The sequence below is a fragment of the Dipteris shenzhenensis genome, chromosome 10 (assembly GCF_047967505.1).
Source record: "Dipteris shenzhenensis isolate YYH24624 ecotype China chromosome 10, Dip_SZ_1.0, whole genome shotgun sequence".
In the NCBI taxonomy this organism is placed as follows: Eukaryota; Viridiplantae; Streptophyta; class Polypodiopsida; order Gleicheniales; family Dipteridaceae; genus Dipteris; species Dipteris shenzhenensis.
Genome location: NC_141605.1, coordinates 4,217,787 through 4,235,442, shown reverse-complemented (window position 1 = coordinate 4,235,442; position 17,656 = coordinate 4,217,787). Strand labels below are relative to the sequence as shown.

The window sequence follows — 17,656 nt, the reverse complement described above, 5'->3', positions numbered from 1 at the left end:
TGATCAGGGTTCACTTACCATGCATGCTTACACGGATAGTGACTCGGCAGGTTGTTCCGACACCACACTGTCACATACCAGCAACTATTTTTTGCTTGGCAGTTCATGTACCTCTTGGCTCAGCAAGAAGCAACCAACAGTTGCCACATCCAGCTGTGAGGCTGCGTACAGGGCAGCCTTCACCGCTACAATAGAGTGTGTCAGGCTTCGTCAATTACTTACAGATCTTGGTATTCGCCAGACATCCTCTACTATGTTCTACACTGATAGCCAGAGTGCTTTGGCCATTGCGTGTAATCCAGTGTTTCATGCGCGTACCAAGCACATTGAAGTTCACTATCATTATGTTCGAGAGCCGTTGTCAGCAGGAGACAGAGTTGTCCTACCTTCCCACAGAGGACAACATCGCAGATATGTTTACAAAGGCACTTCCTCGTCCCAAGTTCAAAGTCTTTCGACAGGCTTTACACTTGGTTCCCTTTGTTACATGATCTGACATACCTTGTACATTCATAGGTGGCTATATCCTTTCGGATGAACATGTGCCACCATGACCAGAAAATACCAGATATTCTAAGACGTTTCCAGAATACTTCAGCCCATACTATGGAGGGGGGTTTGTAGGCCATCTTCTCCCGGTTGTAGTGATGCCCTATGGGCCCTGGTATGTGCCTTATAGGCATAGTTATAGGCACTTTAGTGTTTTAGTGCCTTCTATGCCACATAGGACATTTAGTCCTATGCGACACCTAGGATACTTAGTCCTAGGGTCTATCTTCATGTACTTTATACTTTCATTTCCTCTATTCTAGTTGACGTGACAATCTTCAGCTCCTAGCTTCGACTCTTGTGCTTGCTTCCACACTCCACGCACCTACAGCGTGTTCTCTTCTAAGCAGCTTTTTGGGGCTGTTCAAGGGTAGAATCAACTTTTCTCTGCAGGATCTAGGGTTTTCCAGCCCCGGTGACCTATCTTCTGAGGATACTGGGTAGAAGAAGGCTTGCTTTTTTCCCGCTTTTGCTGTTCCCTGATTGGTTGTTGGCTAGTTATTGCGTTTGGGTTTCTTTCCTCGTGAAGAAAGGTTGATTTATACTGTTGGGCAATGGCCAGGGAGGATATGGATTGAGGAGGCCTGCTTGGAAGTGCCTTGTTGATTGATTGCACCAAAGTTTGGCTGTTGACGGCTTGTCTTGCAGTTGTTCAGCCATGTCTGGCTGGTTGGGCACTTGGTTGTGCAATTGCAGGTGTGGCACTGACAATGGATGCTTTTGGGGTCTCTGTTGCACGCTTTGGTTGGCTGAGGACAGAGGATTGTCTAGTAATTGGATGCCATTTCACCATTTGCAGTTGAGAAGGGAATTACATGGTGGGCTGGACAGGGAGTCTGCAAGCGTTGGTTTGCCTGTGGTGCAGCTTCCCAGAGACCTTTGTAATCAGCCACTTGGCTTCAAATGAATGTTAAATAAATACCGCAAGGGGCACCAACGTTTGGGGCCAATTGGTGTCCTTGTTTCTGAGTAGCAGTGCTCTAGCTCCCTTGTGATTTAATCTGTGGTGCAAAATTATTTGTCAATTTACTATGTATGCTGTTATTTATTTTTTTTATTTTTTTTATTTTTTTTTGCGCAAAAAGTAGTGCTAGTTATATTACTTGAAAGCGAGAGTACAAGAAGGCCTAAAGGCCAGCGGGCTGCAATCACAAAATGGATACAGCCTGAGGAGCCAAAATGCTAATTACAAGCCTCTCAGGGCATAATCATCGGAGAGTGGACAAACAGCAAGGTGGGGGGGCGTAATGCCACTCAAGACTCTGAGCAGAGTGCTGGAAGAACAACTCCCGGTGGTCCCAGTCGCGAAGAAAGCGCCGTCTCTTTTCCTTCCCTGCCCGGACTCCCCCTGAATCTGATCCCACTGACCCTTCAGCGTGTGAACGATCGTGCTCCAAATGTCTGCCAGGGTCTGGGTAGTAGAAGAAGTCTGATCTCCTACGGTCTGCGCGCATCTGGAAGTCCAGATATGCCAGCCTGCAATGCTCCCTATGATCTCCCAAACTGGGTGTCGAGTCATCGCTCCTGCATCTGTCTCTGTCAGATGCCAAGGGAAGCTGTCCAAGTATGCCCAGGTGGCCTGCGTGATGAAGAAGACGGGATCCTGTCTAGAGAACTCATAAGCTAAGTGATGTCCCATCTCAGTGCTGCACCAGTAAACGGCTCCCCAAGTGATCAGTCATAGCTCGGGTGCAGCCCTCGCTAAAATCCCCATGACTCCCTTCCAAACTGTCTGCGCATGCGAGCAACTCCAAAGGCAGTGCTTCAGGGACGACTCCTCTTGAAAACACATCTGGCAGAGCCCCTCCTGCCCCATCTGCCTCAGCCAGCTGCCCACTGGTAGCCCCTTGTGTGCCACCATCCAAAGGAAGCAAGAGATCTTCCTCAGCCGCCAGCTAGCCCAAAGAGTCTTCCAGAAAGTGTGAAGAAAGACCAAAGATATCCCCTGGGCATACCAACTATCTGAGGTCTCCAATGGTGGCCAGCGCCACTCCCCTGGGTCCCACTCCACCTCTGTCAAGGAACGGCCCTCCCATATCCAGAGTCTCCAATCCTGGTCCTGCATAATCAGCGGGTCTATATGCCACCTCTTCCCTTGCAGCCCTACAATGCGAAGGCGCTGCCAGGGAAGCTGGGGATCGATCACGGCCTCTTTGCTCTGTAGGCGGCTATCATCGGCGACGGAGAAGAAGTGTATCGAGGAGTCCGAGAAAAGGCCTGCAACCACCAAAGGAATGCCCCGTGGAGTGAACTATCCTAGCCACCTCTCATCTCCCGGGAAGAGCTATCCGGTGACCATGGGAATCCTCCAACTTGCAGGAATGGCAGCATCAATCTCCGCTCGCCGAGCCTGGATCCCACGTGCCGTACCTACTGCTGCTGCTAGTTCGCCTGATCTCAGCTAGCTGTAGACGTCCCTCCAAACTCGGAGCGAGCGCGTGGGCCCACGCGCCCAGAGCGCCCAAGGGATATGGAATCTCTCTCCAATCTGGCGACCTGTATCATCTGTCACCTGGCTGCTCCGGATCAGGGGCTGTCTGTCTATCTCCTCTTGGCAGCTAGGGGGAACCTGGGAGAGGCTGTGTCGCAACTTCCTCCAGACCGAGACAAGGCTACAGAGGAACGGGGAACGGGGGGCTGAGTCAAAGGGACAGAAGTGAAGATCCACCGGATAGATGGCTGCCAAACACCCCCTCTCTGGGAGGTACACGCGCTGAGACCATGCTAAAGCAAGAGCTTCCACGTCTGCCCTCCTGGGGTCAGACCGCGGATGACTAACTTGCCAAGTAGTGCCTGACTCTGCAATTCTGGATCTATGACGCCGAGGCCACCCTCTGTCTGGGAGAGAATGACCGTCTGCCAGGCGACCCTGGCTCTGGTGGTGCCGAAACCGTCTGAACCAGACCATAGGAAGTTCCGCACCAGTCTCCTCAACTGGGCTACACATGATCTCGAGAAACACTAGCAAGAGGCCACATACCAAGCAGTGGCAAGAAGGACCTGGTTGACCACAAGGGCCCTGCCTGCCAAGGATAGCCGAGCCGTGCTCCAGAAAGCAAGCTTCCGTCGTATGGAGGCTAGGACCGGCAAGAACTGCTGAGCAAGCGTGATGTCCAGGCCTACCTGGAATCCCAAGTAATGTGTCGTCTGTCCTCTAGGGATCCAACGAAATCCCAGAAAAATACCCCACTGTGAGCTAGCTCCCGGATCCGTAAGAAAACCAACTGACTTATGCCAGTTGATTTTCGCCCCAGCCGCAAGGCAAAAAATCTCTAGGGACAGTCTCACTCGCTCCAGTGACTCGACATCATCCTCCACATATAGGGCTGTGTCGTCTGCATACTCGGAGTCCAGAAGCTCTGCATCGTCTCGAATAGGGAGACGCATCCCGCGAAGACCAGTGGTACGGGCTCGAAGGAAGTGGGTCATGGCCTCCGCAAAAAATAGGAAGATGTAGGGCGCTAGCGGACAACCCTGACGCACCGAGCGCTCGAGTGTGAATCTCTCCCCCATCCTGCCGCTGACGATAACCCGACTGGAGGCCGACCTGTAGAGGCTAGCAATACCTCTGATCCACTCGTCCGAGAAACCGAACCGAGAGAGTGTACCTTCCAAGAAGGACCAGTCTACCCTATCGTACGCCTTCTCAAAGTCAAGAAGGAGTATGGCCAGGTGCTGGCCACTGTGCTCGGCCCATTCCGTCGCCTCTGAGAAAGTGAAAATGTTGTCCAAAATGCGGCAATCTTGGACAAAACCAGTCTGAGTGTCATGAATCAAGTCGTGTAGTAGAGGGCGGATGCGGCTACTGATCATCTTGGCGAGGATTTTGTAGGCGATCGGGAGGAGGGTGATAGGGCGCCACTGTCTGATCTCCTGACGGTCCCTCCCTTTGGGGATGAGGCAAATCAAGCCTGTCGCAAGGCTCTCTGGCATCTGCCCGTTGGAGAAGATATGCTGGAAGGCTGCGAGCAGGGGCCGGTGGATCTGCTCCCAAAAGGTGGTGAAGAAAGCTCTGGAGAGGCCATCCTCACCTGGGCATTTCTGCCCATCAATAGCGCTCACCACATCCTGCATCTCCGCCACGGTGAAAGGGGCGAGAAGGGAGTCACTCATGCTAGGCTGCACGAGCCGCGGTGTAGACCTCCGCACCTCCTCCCTGCATAGGCGGCCACGAGGATCTGGGGGCTCCTGCTGAAACAATGATCTGTAGAAATCTGTCGCCAAGTCCCGGACCTCATCTGGATCTGTCCTGACACTACCATCCTGCGTCCTAAGAGATCGGAGCTGTTCCCCTGCTAACCTCTGTCCATGAGTCCTGAAGAACTCTCGCACATCCTGTCGCCTTTCCTAGCCCAGAAGGACTTGGAAGCATGAAATGAGAACTCTGAGCGACGCTAGGTGATCTCCTCTAGCATGGCTCGGGCTCGAACCTCCTGCTGTCTGAGCTCCTCAGAGCTTGGAGAAGACTGCTGCATCCGCTGAATCGAAGCGAGATCTCGTCTGAGACCCCTCTCCTTCGCCCAACACTACTGCCTGACCTAAATCGCCTCCTGCTGACAGATAAGGCTAGACTCAATAAGCGCCTGAGCTACCTGTGCTGCCATATCCCCGGTGGGGTCCCAATCCTGCTCCCACAGGTCCACTATCCTGCTGTGAACCGCTGCTCTGGAGTAGATGGAGTCTGGGATCCGGCATGAGCATAGGGGTGAGGAGTGAGAGACTGAGTCCAAGACTAGGATGACTGGGGCATGGTCTGAGAGTGTCGTCCCTGGAACCAATCCTGACTCTCCACCTCTGCCAAGCGCCCAATCGCTGACATAGAAACGGTCCAACCGCTCCAGAAGTCTGCCTCCCTCCCTCCCTCCTGTAACCCCAAGAGAAGTCCAGACTCCCTGTCCATCTGCGAAAGGAAGGCTCCCTCCAGCAATCCCAACCTCCCACTGCGAATAGGAAGGAGTCCCACTCTGCCTGCTCTGCCTGAGCTATACCGAGGAACTTTGGGCCCCGTCCCTGCTGATCCTCTAGGATCTCAAGGTTGTTGAAGTCCCCTCCTACAATCCAAGAGTCCATCTCTGGCAACAAGTCTGTCAAGGATCTCCAAAAAGCGGCTCTCCGTCTGAGATCGATCGGGGGATAGATATTGAGGATGCCGATACGGGATCCCTCAATATTCAAGCCCACCCAAAGCGCACGTCCTGGGATCAGAGTGCCAAAACCACACACATGCTGAACTAGAGAAGCGTCAATGGAGGTACAGACACCCCCGCTCCTCCCCTGCTCGCCAATCGAAGGTTCCCAGTAGGTGTGGGAGCGTCCCGTGAGGACCTTCCCACAAATACTGGTCTGAGAAGCCGAAAGCTTGTGTTCCTGCAGTAGGAGCACATCTACCCTTCCCACCAAGGCTGGCTGGAGCTCCTATCTGAGCACCATCTTCCTAGGGCCGCGGGTTCCTGATGAGTGGAACCCGTTGACATTCCAAGAGATAATGTGTATACTCATGAGGAGGGAAGGTGGGCCACAAACAGCTGTCTGCTTGCGGTCAATGTCGAAGTGGTCGGAGGATGTCCCGTGTGCAGACGAAGGCGCTTCTGTGAAGGTTTCGAAGGAGAGGCCGGATCATCGGACCCATCCTCTAAAACCTTCAGCAGGGGAGAGGCCCTTCGTCCCGTGGTGGTAGGCTCTCTCTAACCAGCTCGACGCCTCTGCCAGGGAAATACTGTAGAAGCCCGCTACCTCTGAGGTCCTCCACGAGCGGAGCCCTTCCGCGTAGGCCCACTCCAGAGGTGGCCGAATAATGACCAGGAGTCGGAAACGTTTGGCGCTGTGGCGCCATCGCAGACAAACGTCACCCTCCTTCCACTGCTGCTGAAGAAGCTCCGCTGCTCTGCTACCGATCCAGTCCTGCATTTGCTCCTGTGACTGATCTCGTATCGTCTCCCAAACATTTTCATTCGTCCATTGCTCACATTCCCTTCACTGGAGATAGTGAAGGAATAGCTAGGACCATCGTGAGGGGAAAGGACGGATGCCTTACCCTCCGCCCCCTTGCCGAGGAAGAAGATGCTGATGTCTAGGCATGCAGGGAAGGAGCCAATACCCGCTGCATCCAAATAATCCCACGGTCCTGCTCGATAAAACTCAGTGGAAGAGCTCTAGGAGCAGCCCTTGGGCGTGGAGACGAGGATGAGGAGTCTGAACCAGAGAGAGGGGTGCTGGCCATCTGCGGGGAGGGGCCTCTCCCCTCCGCCGGGCCAGGAGGGATGGGCGCGGGTGAGGTCTGTGCTGGCTTCGGGGCTGCAGGTGGCTCAGGCGGAGGGGGGGTTCCCTCTGGATCATGCTCGAGGAAGAGAGTGGAGCGGAAACCACCGGTGCTGGGGGGGATCCTGGAGGGGGAGGGGGTCAGGGGATCGAGGAGGAGGGGGGAGGGGAAGGAGGGCGGGGTGAAGGGTGAGGGGGAGGCTGGCTGATCTTCTCCTTTCCCTTCTCCTTCCCCTTACCGGGCTGCTGATGAGTAGTGACCACAGGGGGGGGGCTCTTGCTGTAGATGGGCACGCTTTTTGGGTCTTGCTTTGTTTCCCTTCCGTTTTCTTTTGACCTCCGTCCAGCCTTCCCCTTCGAGAGGGGGTGTCGCTGATTGGTGGGGGGGATCCTGAGTTGCCTGAACAGGGGCCTTCTGAGGTTCTGTACCCGTGAAGCGAGGGCAGGAGCGCGCCTGGTGCCCGAAGCCATGGCATCTCAGACACTGGTTTGGGCGACCAGTGACCAAAATGCGCTGCGTCACCACACCTGTGTCCGTCTCGATCTCGAACACCGAGGGGATGCTCTGCGGATCGAGGACTGTCACTTTGACACGTGGCACCCCTTGGGCTGCCGCCGCATCAACGTAGGTGTCCTGCATAGGCCAGCCAAAGTGCGCCCCCAGGTCCTTGATGATTGGGCGAAGCTCGGTTGCAAGACCTGGAAAGATAAGGATAACTGGATGGCGAGGAATGTGAAAGCGGGCATCGAAGTCCGCTACACTGAAACCCATGTACCATGGGACCGTGAGGATGATCTTCCCACACACAGAAGTAGGGGATCGCTTGACCATATCGCTCGCAACCTGTGCTGAGGAGAGCTTGAGCCAGAAGATGCCACGTCCCATGAGTGCAACCTCCTCGATGTGGCTGTCCTCAAGGTAGAGGGTGGACTGCAACCAGTCCCTGATGTCTGCTCGTGAAAGGGAGTAGCCAATGACTCTCCCATAAACGGATGTCTGGGAGAAGTCCGAGGCGGCCTGCTTCACCAAGGAGACCTGGTGCTCTGTCAGTGTTACGCGATAGGCTGATGGAGGGGGGGGGTCCGTCTGGGCCACCGGTTCCGGGCACGTGGCCGCCATATCGCACTAACTAACTGTGAACGCTCCTAAGGCGGGGGAAGGAGAAGGAAACGGAAGAGGCGGGGATGGGGGATTGAGGCGGAGGAGGGAAGAGGGAGGGATGGATAGGTATGAGGAAGCGGGGGGGGAGAGAGGTGGTGACGAAGGGCCAGGTGGCAGAGGAAGGAGGAGGAGAAAGAAAAGGGGGGGGGGGGGGGGGGGGGGCAGCGCAGCGCAAGGGGGGTGAGAGGAAGGGGGAAGGGGAGGTGTGGCAGCGCCGCACGAGAGGGGGTGGGGAGGAGAGGTGAGGAGGGGAGGGAAGGGGGGGGCAGCGTAGCGCCGTGGCGGGGAGGGGCAGGAGGGGGCCGGGGGGGTGGTAGCGCAACGCGAGGGGGGGGGCGGGTGGGGGAGCTGAATGCGGAGAGGGGAGGAACGGAGAGGAGAGGGGAGGAGCGGAGCGGGGGGGGAGCGACGAGCGGAGAGGGGAGGAGTGGAGCGGGGAAGCGGGGGCGAGCGGAGCGTGGAGAGGGGGGAGGAGCGGAGCGACGGGTAGAGGGGGAGGAGAGGGGCGCGGAGGGCCGTGCGGGAGGCAGCAGTGAGGGAGGAGGAGGGGAGGGCCGCGCAGTGCGAGGGGGGGGTAGACGGGAGCGGAGGAGGGGAGGGAGTTCGCAGGAGCCCAAACTCATGTATGCTGTTATTAAGTGGATCCTACCACCCTTTACGTTGTTGAGGCTGGTTTCAATAAGAGGTCCAGCCAAGGGAGGGGCACAATGTTTTGTTATGTTCATGCCTCCAGTAATCACTCTCTGTAGTAAACAACCAAACCTACACCAAACTTGTTCCACCAAGAAATTAGCCACCACTACTATTCTGCATGTCATCATTGTGGCCCTTACATCTACCCACTTTAGTGCAGTATATATGGGCAAATGAAGATAATAAAGGAGAGAGGACCCATACAATTAAATCTAATTATTAAGTGGCCTCTTCACTCGGACAAGTGTGCTCTGCTCATCTTCTTCCATACCCGAAAGCGCTAGGATGTCAACGCCTCCCTATTTCTTTCCTATATGAAGCATGTATTCCAAGGCTCCTCGAAGTCATGCTAGGTAACATCTTTGAGAAGCTTGCAACCCCACGAGGTCGTACATTTCTTTTGGTTTTTTTGTTCAGCAGAGGTGGCTGGAAATACCCCGGATCTTGGAGCCAAAAACTGAGGAGATACATACTCTAATTTTTTACCTGAGAAACAGAGATCAGGTCATCAAAAAGTAGGTCCACAGTTCAGTACAAGGGAAGCCTGACAAAAGTGCACTAAGGGTTGCTGGAGCCAACTGAATATGTAAAATGTTATCAGCAGAACGCCAACCCAAGGGGCAAGCCCATGCAGGGACAACTGGGTCTATGGAGGTGTCACCCAAAATCTCGCAGCCTCACAAATTGAAAGGCTGTCTGTTCCCAAGGTTAATGCATATTAAGCTGATCAAGTTCACACGGACCTGGTGAGGGATCTGGGACCCATCTCAGGACCAATCCCAATCCACATTAAACTGAACTTATTATTTGCCTAGGCAGTTCCTAGAAGGAAAGCCAATGCTGCATACTTTGATCTGAGAGGCCTCCTCCATTGTTTGAATTTAGTTTCTGTATCAAGTCTCTGCTCTTCAATCCCTGTATTTCTTTTCCAAAAAAATTAGCACATCTTAGCTTGGTAATACTCTTCGCCTAGGTGGTTCCTAGCGGGAAAGCTGCACCCTTGAGCTAAGAGGCCTCCCCTCTTGTGTGACTTTAGATCTCCTTTCCTTTCCTACTCTTACATCCACTTCAAAAGGACCTATTTTAGGGAAAATCAATATGATCCCAACATGTACATGAATGAACAACAAGCTGGCCTATATGTGTTAGTCCCATCAAAATGGCATCATACCCAGTACGAGTTCAAGCCAATTATCCTACAAGCTCGATTCGCACATCATTGCAATAGTGTTGAGACACCAGGCATAGCATACCCACAATCATCATTTCAAAAAAAATCTCACAAAAGATAGCAAGCTTAAGACAGCAAAAGCATTATTTACCCTATCGATGTTTCAGGAGGAGTAAGGGTTGGTGCCAAAACCTGAGTAGTCAGCCATTGCGCTGCTTGCATGGACCTAACTCCATGATGACACTATTTTTTCACAAAAAGTCTTAGGATTAGAAAGAAAAAGACATCTTAAATATCTCGAAGTTATTATGGAGTAAATTGAAGCATATCAGTTCCTGCCTTCAAGTTAAACACACATTGCTGTAAGATAAAAAAGCAAGAGAAATGATACCAGAACATAAGTGTCCTTCGAGGGATCTAGGTCAGATGTGATTGTCGGAGCCCATTGGCCAAACTGGCTTAATGGATAAGGTTTGAACCCTTCAATAGCCGCCATTGCTCTGCTCAAATCAGGGGGGGGGGGGATCCAAACTCAATATATTGTGCACAAGTTCAAACAGTGAAGACCAAACTCTTTGCAGCCCATGAATGCCTGTGGATACTGACAGCACAACTAAATGGGCAGAAACCACAAACAGTAGAGGCACACACAGGAACAAGCTTGTGGAAAGCTGTCAGCCTTGCATACTCAGCACAGCCCTAAACCCAAAGGCAGCCCTCACAAGGCTCTGACTTGAAGATCATTCAAATGTTTGCAGAAAATACTCCAAAGAAGATGTCACATTTGGTCCGCACATTGGTACATGGAGAAAGGTACATTCAAATGGTATCCCTTCTATGTATATGCGCATGGACATCTACATTTAGCAAGTTATGGAATATAGTCTTCAAGCACGACAACCTCATAAAAACTACAACATTCTCAAAGTGTGACACGAGTATTCCAATCAAGATGACACTTGAACCTACATCACATCTATCGCCTCCCCCCCCCCTTCACTGTCTCACACATGTTATCCGTCCATCTCTCTGCCCTGCTCCCTCCCTCCCTGCCCTGCCTTCTTCCTCCCAGGCCACAGCCTCCCACCTGAGCTCCCCCCAACAGCCTCTTCTCCTCTCCACCTGCTCTCTCTCAGCCTGCCTGAGCTTCTTCCCTCACCCAGGTCCACCCTTTTAATCTTCCCCCATCCTGCTTGAGCTCCTCCAGCCTGCCTCGACCCTCCCTATCCTACCTGCTGCTCCTCCCCGACCGCCTGCAGTCCCTCCCTCCAAGCCTCTCAAACACAACTGCCACTACCTTGTAATCGCTATCTGCCCCTACATTGCCATCCGCTCCCTGTTCTGGGCTGTTAGCACTCCCTCACAGGCAGCACTCCCCCCCTTCTCTGTTTTCCTCTCTACTTTCCTTGAAAACATCCTGTTCACTCCTCGCTGCTGCATGCTCCCTCATTGCCCTATGATCTTTGTGGAGCGATGTGACCTGCACACTAGACTCCTATGGATCCTAATCAGGGCACATCTTTGTGTGGCACCTCCATTGCAGTTTGCTACTTCCTCTCAGAGACCTCACACTTTGCCAAGGAGCTCCAAAGAAGAGTGAGGTGTCACCCTATAATGTCCTATATCCAAACATCATGTGCTTCCCCAACTGCAGGGAATTTTTCCTTCTTGAGACTCTATCGCCAAGACTGCAGATTGTCGATCACTGATTTTCAGCATCACTAAATACCATTGCCATTGATTTAGATGAAGTGGGTACTTCTTGAGTTTTAGCAGGTTGATGAGCCCCAGTCGCCTCATATGGGCACAGCTTCACAGACATTGGCAGGATGCATGATCTGATTGCCTAAAATGGTCTAGAGAAATGGCCGCCTTCGGACGGGCGAGTTTGTTTTCTACATGAAGGAGGCTCCAGTGTAGTTGACTACCTCATGGGATCCCTTGTCATTGCCTCTCACGTCATAGATTTCTACATCCCACCGCCCCCACCTGAAGCCAACCTTGTCTACTTGTTTTTGAGCTTATCCAACCCTACCCCCACCACTAAGCACATCCCACCACACATACACCACCTATCATCATATTTACTTTAATCACAAATCAGCACCCCCATACGTTGCCCTCCTTTCTACAATGCTTGCTAATATCAATGATGCCCTCATATAAGAGGATAGAGCCACCCTTACTTCACGATGCCGCTCTCATAACTTTGTTACACACCACCAGATCCACCCGCCATGCACCTATTGGATCAGTCCCCTGCAACAGTTCGTATGATAATGAGAATAAGTTTATGTTTGTCAACTTAGATTCCAGACTAAGCATCACCTTTCGATTGAAATGGAAAGCAAACAAGAGTATCATTGTCTCTTCTTGCTTAGCCATGAAATGGCTCCTCCCACTAACACAAAGCAGTAACCTGCAGTGGAACGCCGTGTCCCAATATCCAGCCCAATCTGAATCACAAAATCCCCTAAGCCCATAGCTGGATGTTCCCTCGAGGCACCTTAAACCCTGCAAGCTTCTTTCATGTGATCCTCCCTCGTTTTGAAAGAGAACTTACAGAGTACTCCAACAGCAAAAACTATGTCAAGTCCTGTTAGTTAAATAAACAAACTATCAACCATTCTCTAGTAGATTGCTACATCAACCATTCTCAAAATCTAGAAGAAGAATGGCGAGAGGCTGTGACTCCTCCCTGGACCAGTCCAATGCCTCCCAGAAGGTGAAGATGTTATCAAGGATGCTCTGCTCTAGAACAAAGCCGGTCTGCATCTCGTGATGATGTTTGATAAGTGGGGTCGCAAACGCAGGCTCCAGACCTTGACCAAGATCTTGTAAGTTGCGTCGGGAAGGGTGATTGCCCTCCACTTGAGGATGTCTGCCTATCACCCCCTTTTGGGATCAGGCATATCCATCCTCTGCTCAAGGAATGTGGGAGGGAACCAGAGTCGAAGATCTCCTGATATAACTTGAGTGGGGTGGAGATATGCTCCCAAAAGCATCGAAAAAAACTCGGAGTCAAGCCATCCTCTCCGGGGCACTTCTTGGATGGAAGAGCCTCCCAAAACTCCTCATCTATGAAGAGCGCCTCCAATCGTATGCTAAGACTCTGCGTAACAACTGAGGGGACCTCCTCCCAAACCACCTCTCTGGCCAGAAGAGTGGTGGGTGAAACCTCCTCCGATTGAAGAGTTGTCGGTAGAAGGCCATGATCATCTCCAAGATCTCATGCAGGTCGATGTGCATGAGTCCCTGTGCGTCCCTGAGTCGTTGGAGCTGAACCCCTGCGGATCAAGATCCTATGATCTGAAAGTGTAGGCCATCTTCTCCCGATCGTATTGATACCCTCTGGGCCCTGGTATATGCCATGAAGCTTTAGTTATTGGCACTTAGGTCACCTAGTACTTTTAGTGTCTTATGACACCTAGTACTAGTGGTACCACTAGGACACTAGGTCCTAGGGTTCTCTTTTATAGTACTTCGTACTTTCATTTTCTTTCTTCTAGTTGATGTGACGGCTTCCACTTCTTGCTCCACTCTTGTGCATCCTTTTGCTTCCGTGAGCCTAAAGTGGTATCAGAGCACTCCCTTCCCGGGCCTGCTCCCTACTCCTAACTTCTTGCTTCCAGTTCCAACTCCTGCTCTTCAGCTCCATCGTCAAGCTCAGCTACCGGACGTCCCACACAACTCCGACGCGGCCCCACGACCTGCTGTCCATACAATTCCGTACAGTCCTACGCATTTCCATGCAGCACGAAAAAAAAATTTCCATGTCCGTGCGGCCGTCTGTACAACGTGTCAGAATCTGTATGCACAGTCGTATGGATTTCCGTACTGTCCGTATAGTTTCAATTTTTGACATCTGTACTTTTTCACGCCACTCTGTCCGTACAGTTGTCCGTACACTGTATGGATTCCGTACGGTTTTGTACTGCAAGATTTGTTTGCAGGTTGAAGGTGTTCGGTGTCCTTCATTTGCAGGCTAAGCTGTGCACCAACCATCGTTTGGCTTTGATTTTGGGAGTAAACATTGCATTCCACTAGATCTGCAAATTTTTAGCGACGTTTGGAGCTTTTGCATTCGGGCTACGATTTTGCATATAGAGTGCAGATTTGCAGACAATTTGGGGCTTTCCTGAATTCGCCCCATTTTTGGCTCAGTTTTCCTCTACAAATTGGGGCTTTTGGATCTATTGCAGGCAAATTGCACAATACTTTCATATTTGATGTGAATTTGGCAAGAAATTGCAGGCCATTTGATCATATTTGCAAATTACAGCTTATTTTAAGGCTTTTCCGGATTTAGACAGCAAGTCCTATTTTCAGGAGTTGCAAGCCTTGAGGCTATCTTTTGGGTCAATTTGTCAATGCTTTTTGACTTGTCCCATTTGCAATGGCTCGCAACAATCATGATTTATTTAGCAGTCTTCGTGAAGATGATAAGTTGGATGGCACCAACTATCCGATGTGGTCTTATCTCATGAAACATATTCTTCTTGCAAGGCATTTTTGGAACATTGTTTCTGGGGTTGATCTGAGGCCAGCCAATGCTACAGTGGCTGCCCATACTGCTGGTCCCTCTGCAGAGAGTACTCCTCCTGATGCTTTATCCTCTAGCACCCCTGTTGCTGCTCCACCAACTCAGGAACAAACAAGATGGGATGCAAGAGATGCAAATGCACATTCCTGTATTGCCTTATCATGCAAGAGAATCATTATTCCACACATCCGGTCATTGGCTTCTCTTTATCGGAATCACAATCAGGCACATGTTGCATATTTAAGAAGGCAATTGCAGGAAGTCACCATGAATGAAGGTGACTCTATGGATGCATACTTGACAAAGGTCAAGGACCTCATGGAACAGCTTGCCAATATTGATGAGGTGGTGCCAAATTCTCAGCTTGTCGATACCACATTGAATGGCCTGCCAAATACATATCAAGGGTTTGCTACAACCCTTCGACTAGTGGCCATGGGTAATCCAAACCACTACTCCTTTGATCAGTTAGTCACTTTGCTTTTGTAGGAAGAGCAAAGTCGTGCTAATAGGCAAGCCACTATTCCTGATGATGCATTTGCTTCACAGCACACAGGAAAAGGCGAGGCTTCCAAGCCTATGGGCAAGCCTCAATATGCGCCTAACAGCGGCAATTCCTCCAATGCATCTCAAAATACAGCAGATAAGTCAAAGAAGAAAAGATGCAACTATTGTTGCAAGCCAAGACATGAAATTTCAAAATGCAAGAGGCGCATTGCTTCAGAGAAAAAGAAAGCAAGATTGACAGTTAATGCCTCACATGCAATTGAATCCCACGAGCGAACAGATGCCTCGCATGCACCTGCTCTCCAGGATGATTGGGCATGGGCTGTCCATTGCTCGTTTGATCCCTCCCAAGTTGATGCATTCTTTACTGCTAATGATACTCAATCTTGGTATTCTGATAGTGGTGCTTCCAAGCACATCACATCTTGCAGGCAATTGTTCATTCCTTAGCTAATGCACCTCGAGGGGGGACTGTCACGTGTGCTAATAATGCTTCCTATGCTGTAAAAGGAATTGGAGATATGCAGCTTACATCCATTTCAAGCCATCCTGTCACTTTGACAAATGTTCTTTTTGTGCCTGGAATTGAGATCAACTTGATTTCAATTTCAGCAATTGCCACTTCAGGTTTAAGAGTGATTTTTTATGGATACAGATGCCTAGTATATGATCTTCGCGATGACAATGCCATAGTTCTCACTGGCACTTTGCAAAAGGGGCTTTATCACTTTGATGATCACTCAACTGCACTCTCTATTGAAGCATTTGCTATTTCAGATTCACAGCTTGCTGAAACTTATCTTTGGCATGAGAGAATGGGTCATCTCAATTATAGAGCTCTTGCCAAGTTACATTCACAGGGCATGGCAAATGATGTACCTCAAACTCACATCGTTTCCAAACATGTGTGTGAGGGTTGTCTTTGGGTAAGTTGCATCGGTTTCCTTTTCAAAAAAGTTGTCCAAAACTCTCACAAAGGAAATTGCAGCTAGTGCACAGTGATGTCTATGGCCCAATGAGGACAAATGCCATTGGGGGGTACAAATATTTCACGACTCTCACTAATGACTTCACAAGATATTGCTGGCTATATGCTTTAAAAGCCAAATCTGAAGTGTTCTCATGCTTTCAGAGGTGGCTGAATATGGTTCATAATGAATACATACATACATACATACATACATATATATATATATATATATACATTTAAATTATTTTTATTAAATTTAAATTGTCTCAACTTCTCTATAGCATGTTACGTTAAATTTTACAATTTTCAGTTTTTGCACCTCCAAAAACTTACAAAATTATCTTGCTTTCTTGTTTAAGTACTTACAAAAACTATTTTGGATAGGAACAATCCAAAATTAATGAAATGTGTGTTTCAATACATAGTGGAGAACTCATCTCCCCATGTAACTCTTAGAGGATAAGGGTTAAGAAACTAATCTAGGAGCATAAGGGTTTAGGGGAAGCATAGGAGTGGGAGAGCTAAGGAACATGTAAGAGCAAAGGGGTTAGGGAAGAGAAAGAAGGAAAAGGAAGGAGGAGAGAGAGAGGAGGAGTTGCAAGGTTGGAGAAAGGGGGAGTAAGGGACAAGGGTAGGACATGCTATTGGACAGTGAGTGTGTGAGGGAGCATGGACACTTGGAGACACAGGATGCAAGCTTGTCACCCTCGACACATATAGGGGGGGCAGTATATGTCAAAGGAGTTTGATGCATTTTTGTCTTCATGGGGCATTGTTCACTCATGCACTACTCCTTACACTCCTTAGCATAATCATGTTCCTGAAAGGAAGAACAAGTCCACTATGGAGATGGCTAGATGCATGCTTAACGCCAAGTCCTTGCCCAATAAATTTTGGCTTGATGCAGTGATGTGTGCCAACTATGTGCTGAATAGATCCCCTACAAGGGCATTAGCAAGCCTTCACTTTCACACATGAGAGTTTTGGGTCTCTTGCATATGTTCATGTACCATCTCAGCTGAGACATAAGCTTGATGACAAGGCAATCAAATGCAAATTTATTGGTTACAGCCAAGAAAGCAGAGGGTATGGGTTGTATCAACCAAATACTGGGAAGATTATTGTCAGTAGAGATGTGATACTTTGCTGAACATTCGGCTTCTCCTCTTGTGGACTGTAAAGCTAAGCCAGAAGTTGACATGTTTGACGCCTTTGACTCTTGGTTACCTCTGCTTCCCTCAAAGGGAGACTTTGACCAACAAGCAATGATCATCCAGCACCCCATGCTGATTTGCAGGCTCCTCTTCCAGCACAAAATCATCCCACTATTCAAAATGCAGTGAATGAAGAAAGAGCTGTCAATAGACAGCAAAGGCAAGTTCCTAGATGGCTTCTTGACACATTGAGGGACAGCAAACAAGATCAACCTCTTGCTGCCCGGACAAGATCAAGGAATAGACAGATGCATGGTCACTTTCTTGAGTTTGCACTCCTTGCTACAGCTTGCAATGAAGAGCCTTTGTGCCATAAAGATGCTTTTGACAGCAAAGGGTGGATGGATGCAATGAGAGCTGAGCTACAATCTATTGCCAAAAACGACACATGGGAAATAACAGATCTCCCTCCCGACAAGCATGCCATTGGTACCCGGTGGGTCTACAAATTAAAAAGGAAATCTAATGGCAGCATAGATCGACACAAAGCCCATCTTGTTGCAAAAGGGTACGCCTAACAACAAGGCATTGACTTTGAGGAGACCTTTGCTCCCACTTCCAGGATTACTACTATTGGATGTGTCATTGC

General features: G+C 50.2%; 1 protein-coding gene across 2 annotated transcripts in view; it reads right to left on the bottom strand.

Moving 5' to 3' along the window:
- LOC147897285 (rhodanese-like domain-containing protein / PPIC-type PPIASE domain-containing protein) overlaps nt 1–17,656 on the bottom strand; it is a 100,328-nt gene that overhangs the window by 25,131 nt on the left and 57,541 nt on the right. For both annotated transcript variants that reach the window (XM_087380465.1, XR_015541683.1), the window contains 2 exons: nt 10,225–10,333; nt 10,026–10,076 (listed from right to left, as the gene is read on the bottom strand). In XM_087380465.1, coding sequence (XP_087236591.1) covers nt 10,026–10,076; nt 10,225–10,333 — 160 coding nt within the window. Of the gene's footprint in view, nt 1–10,025; nt 10,077–10,224; nt 10,334–17,656 lie in introns of those variants that run through there.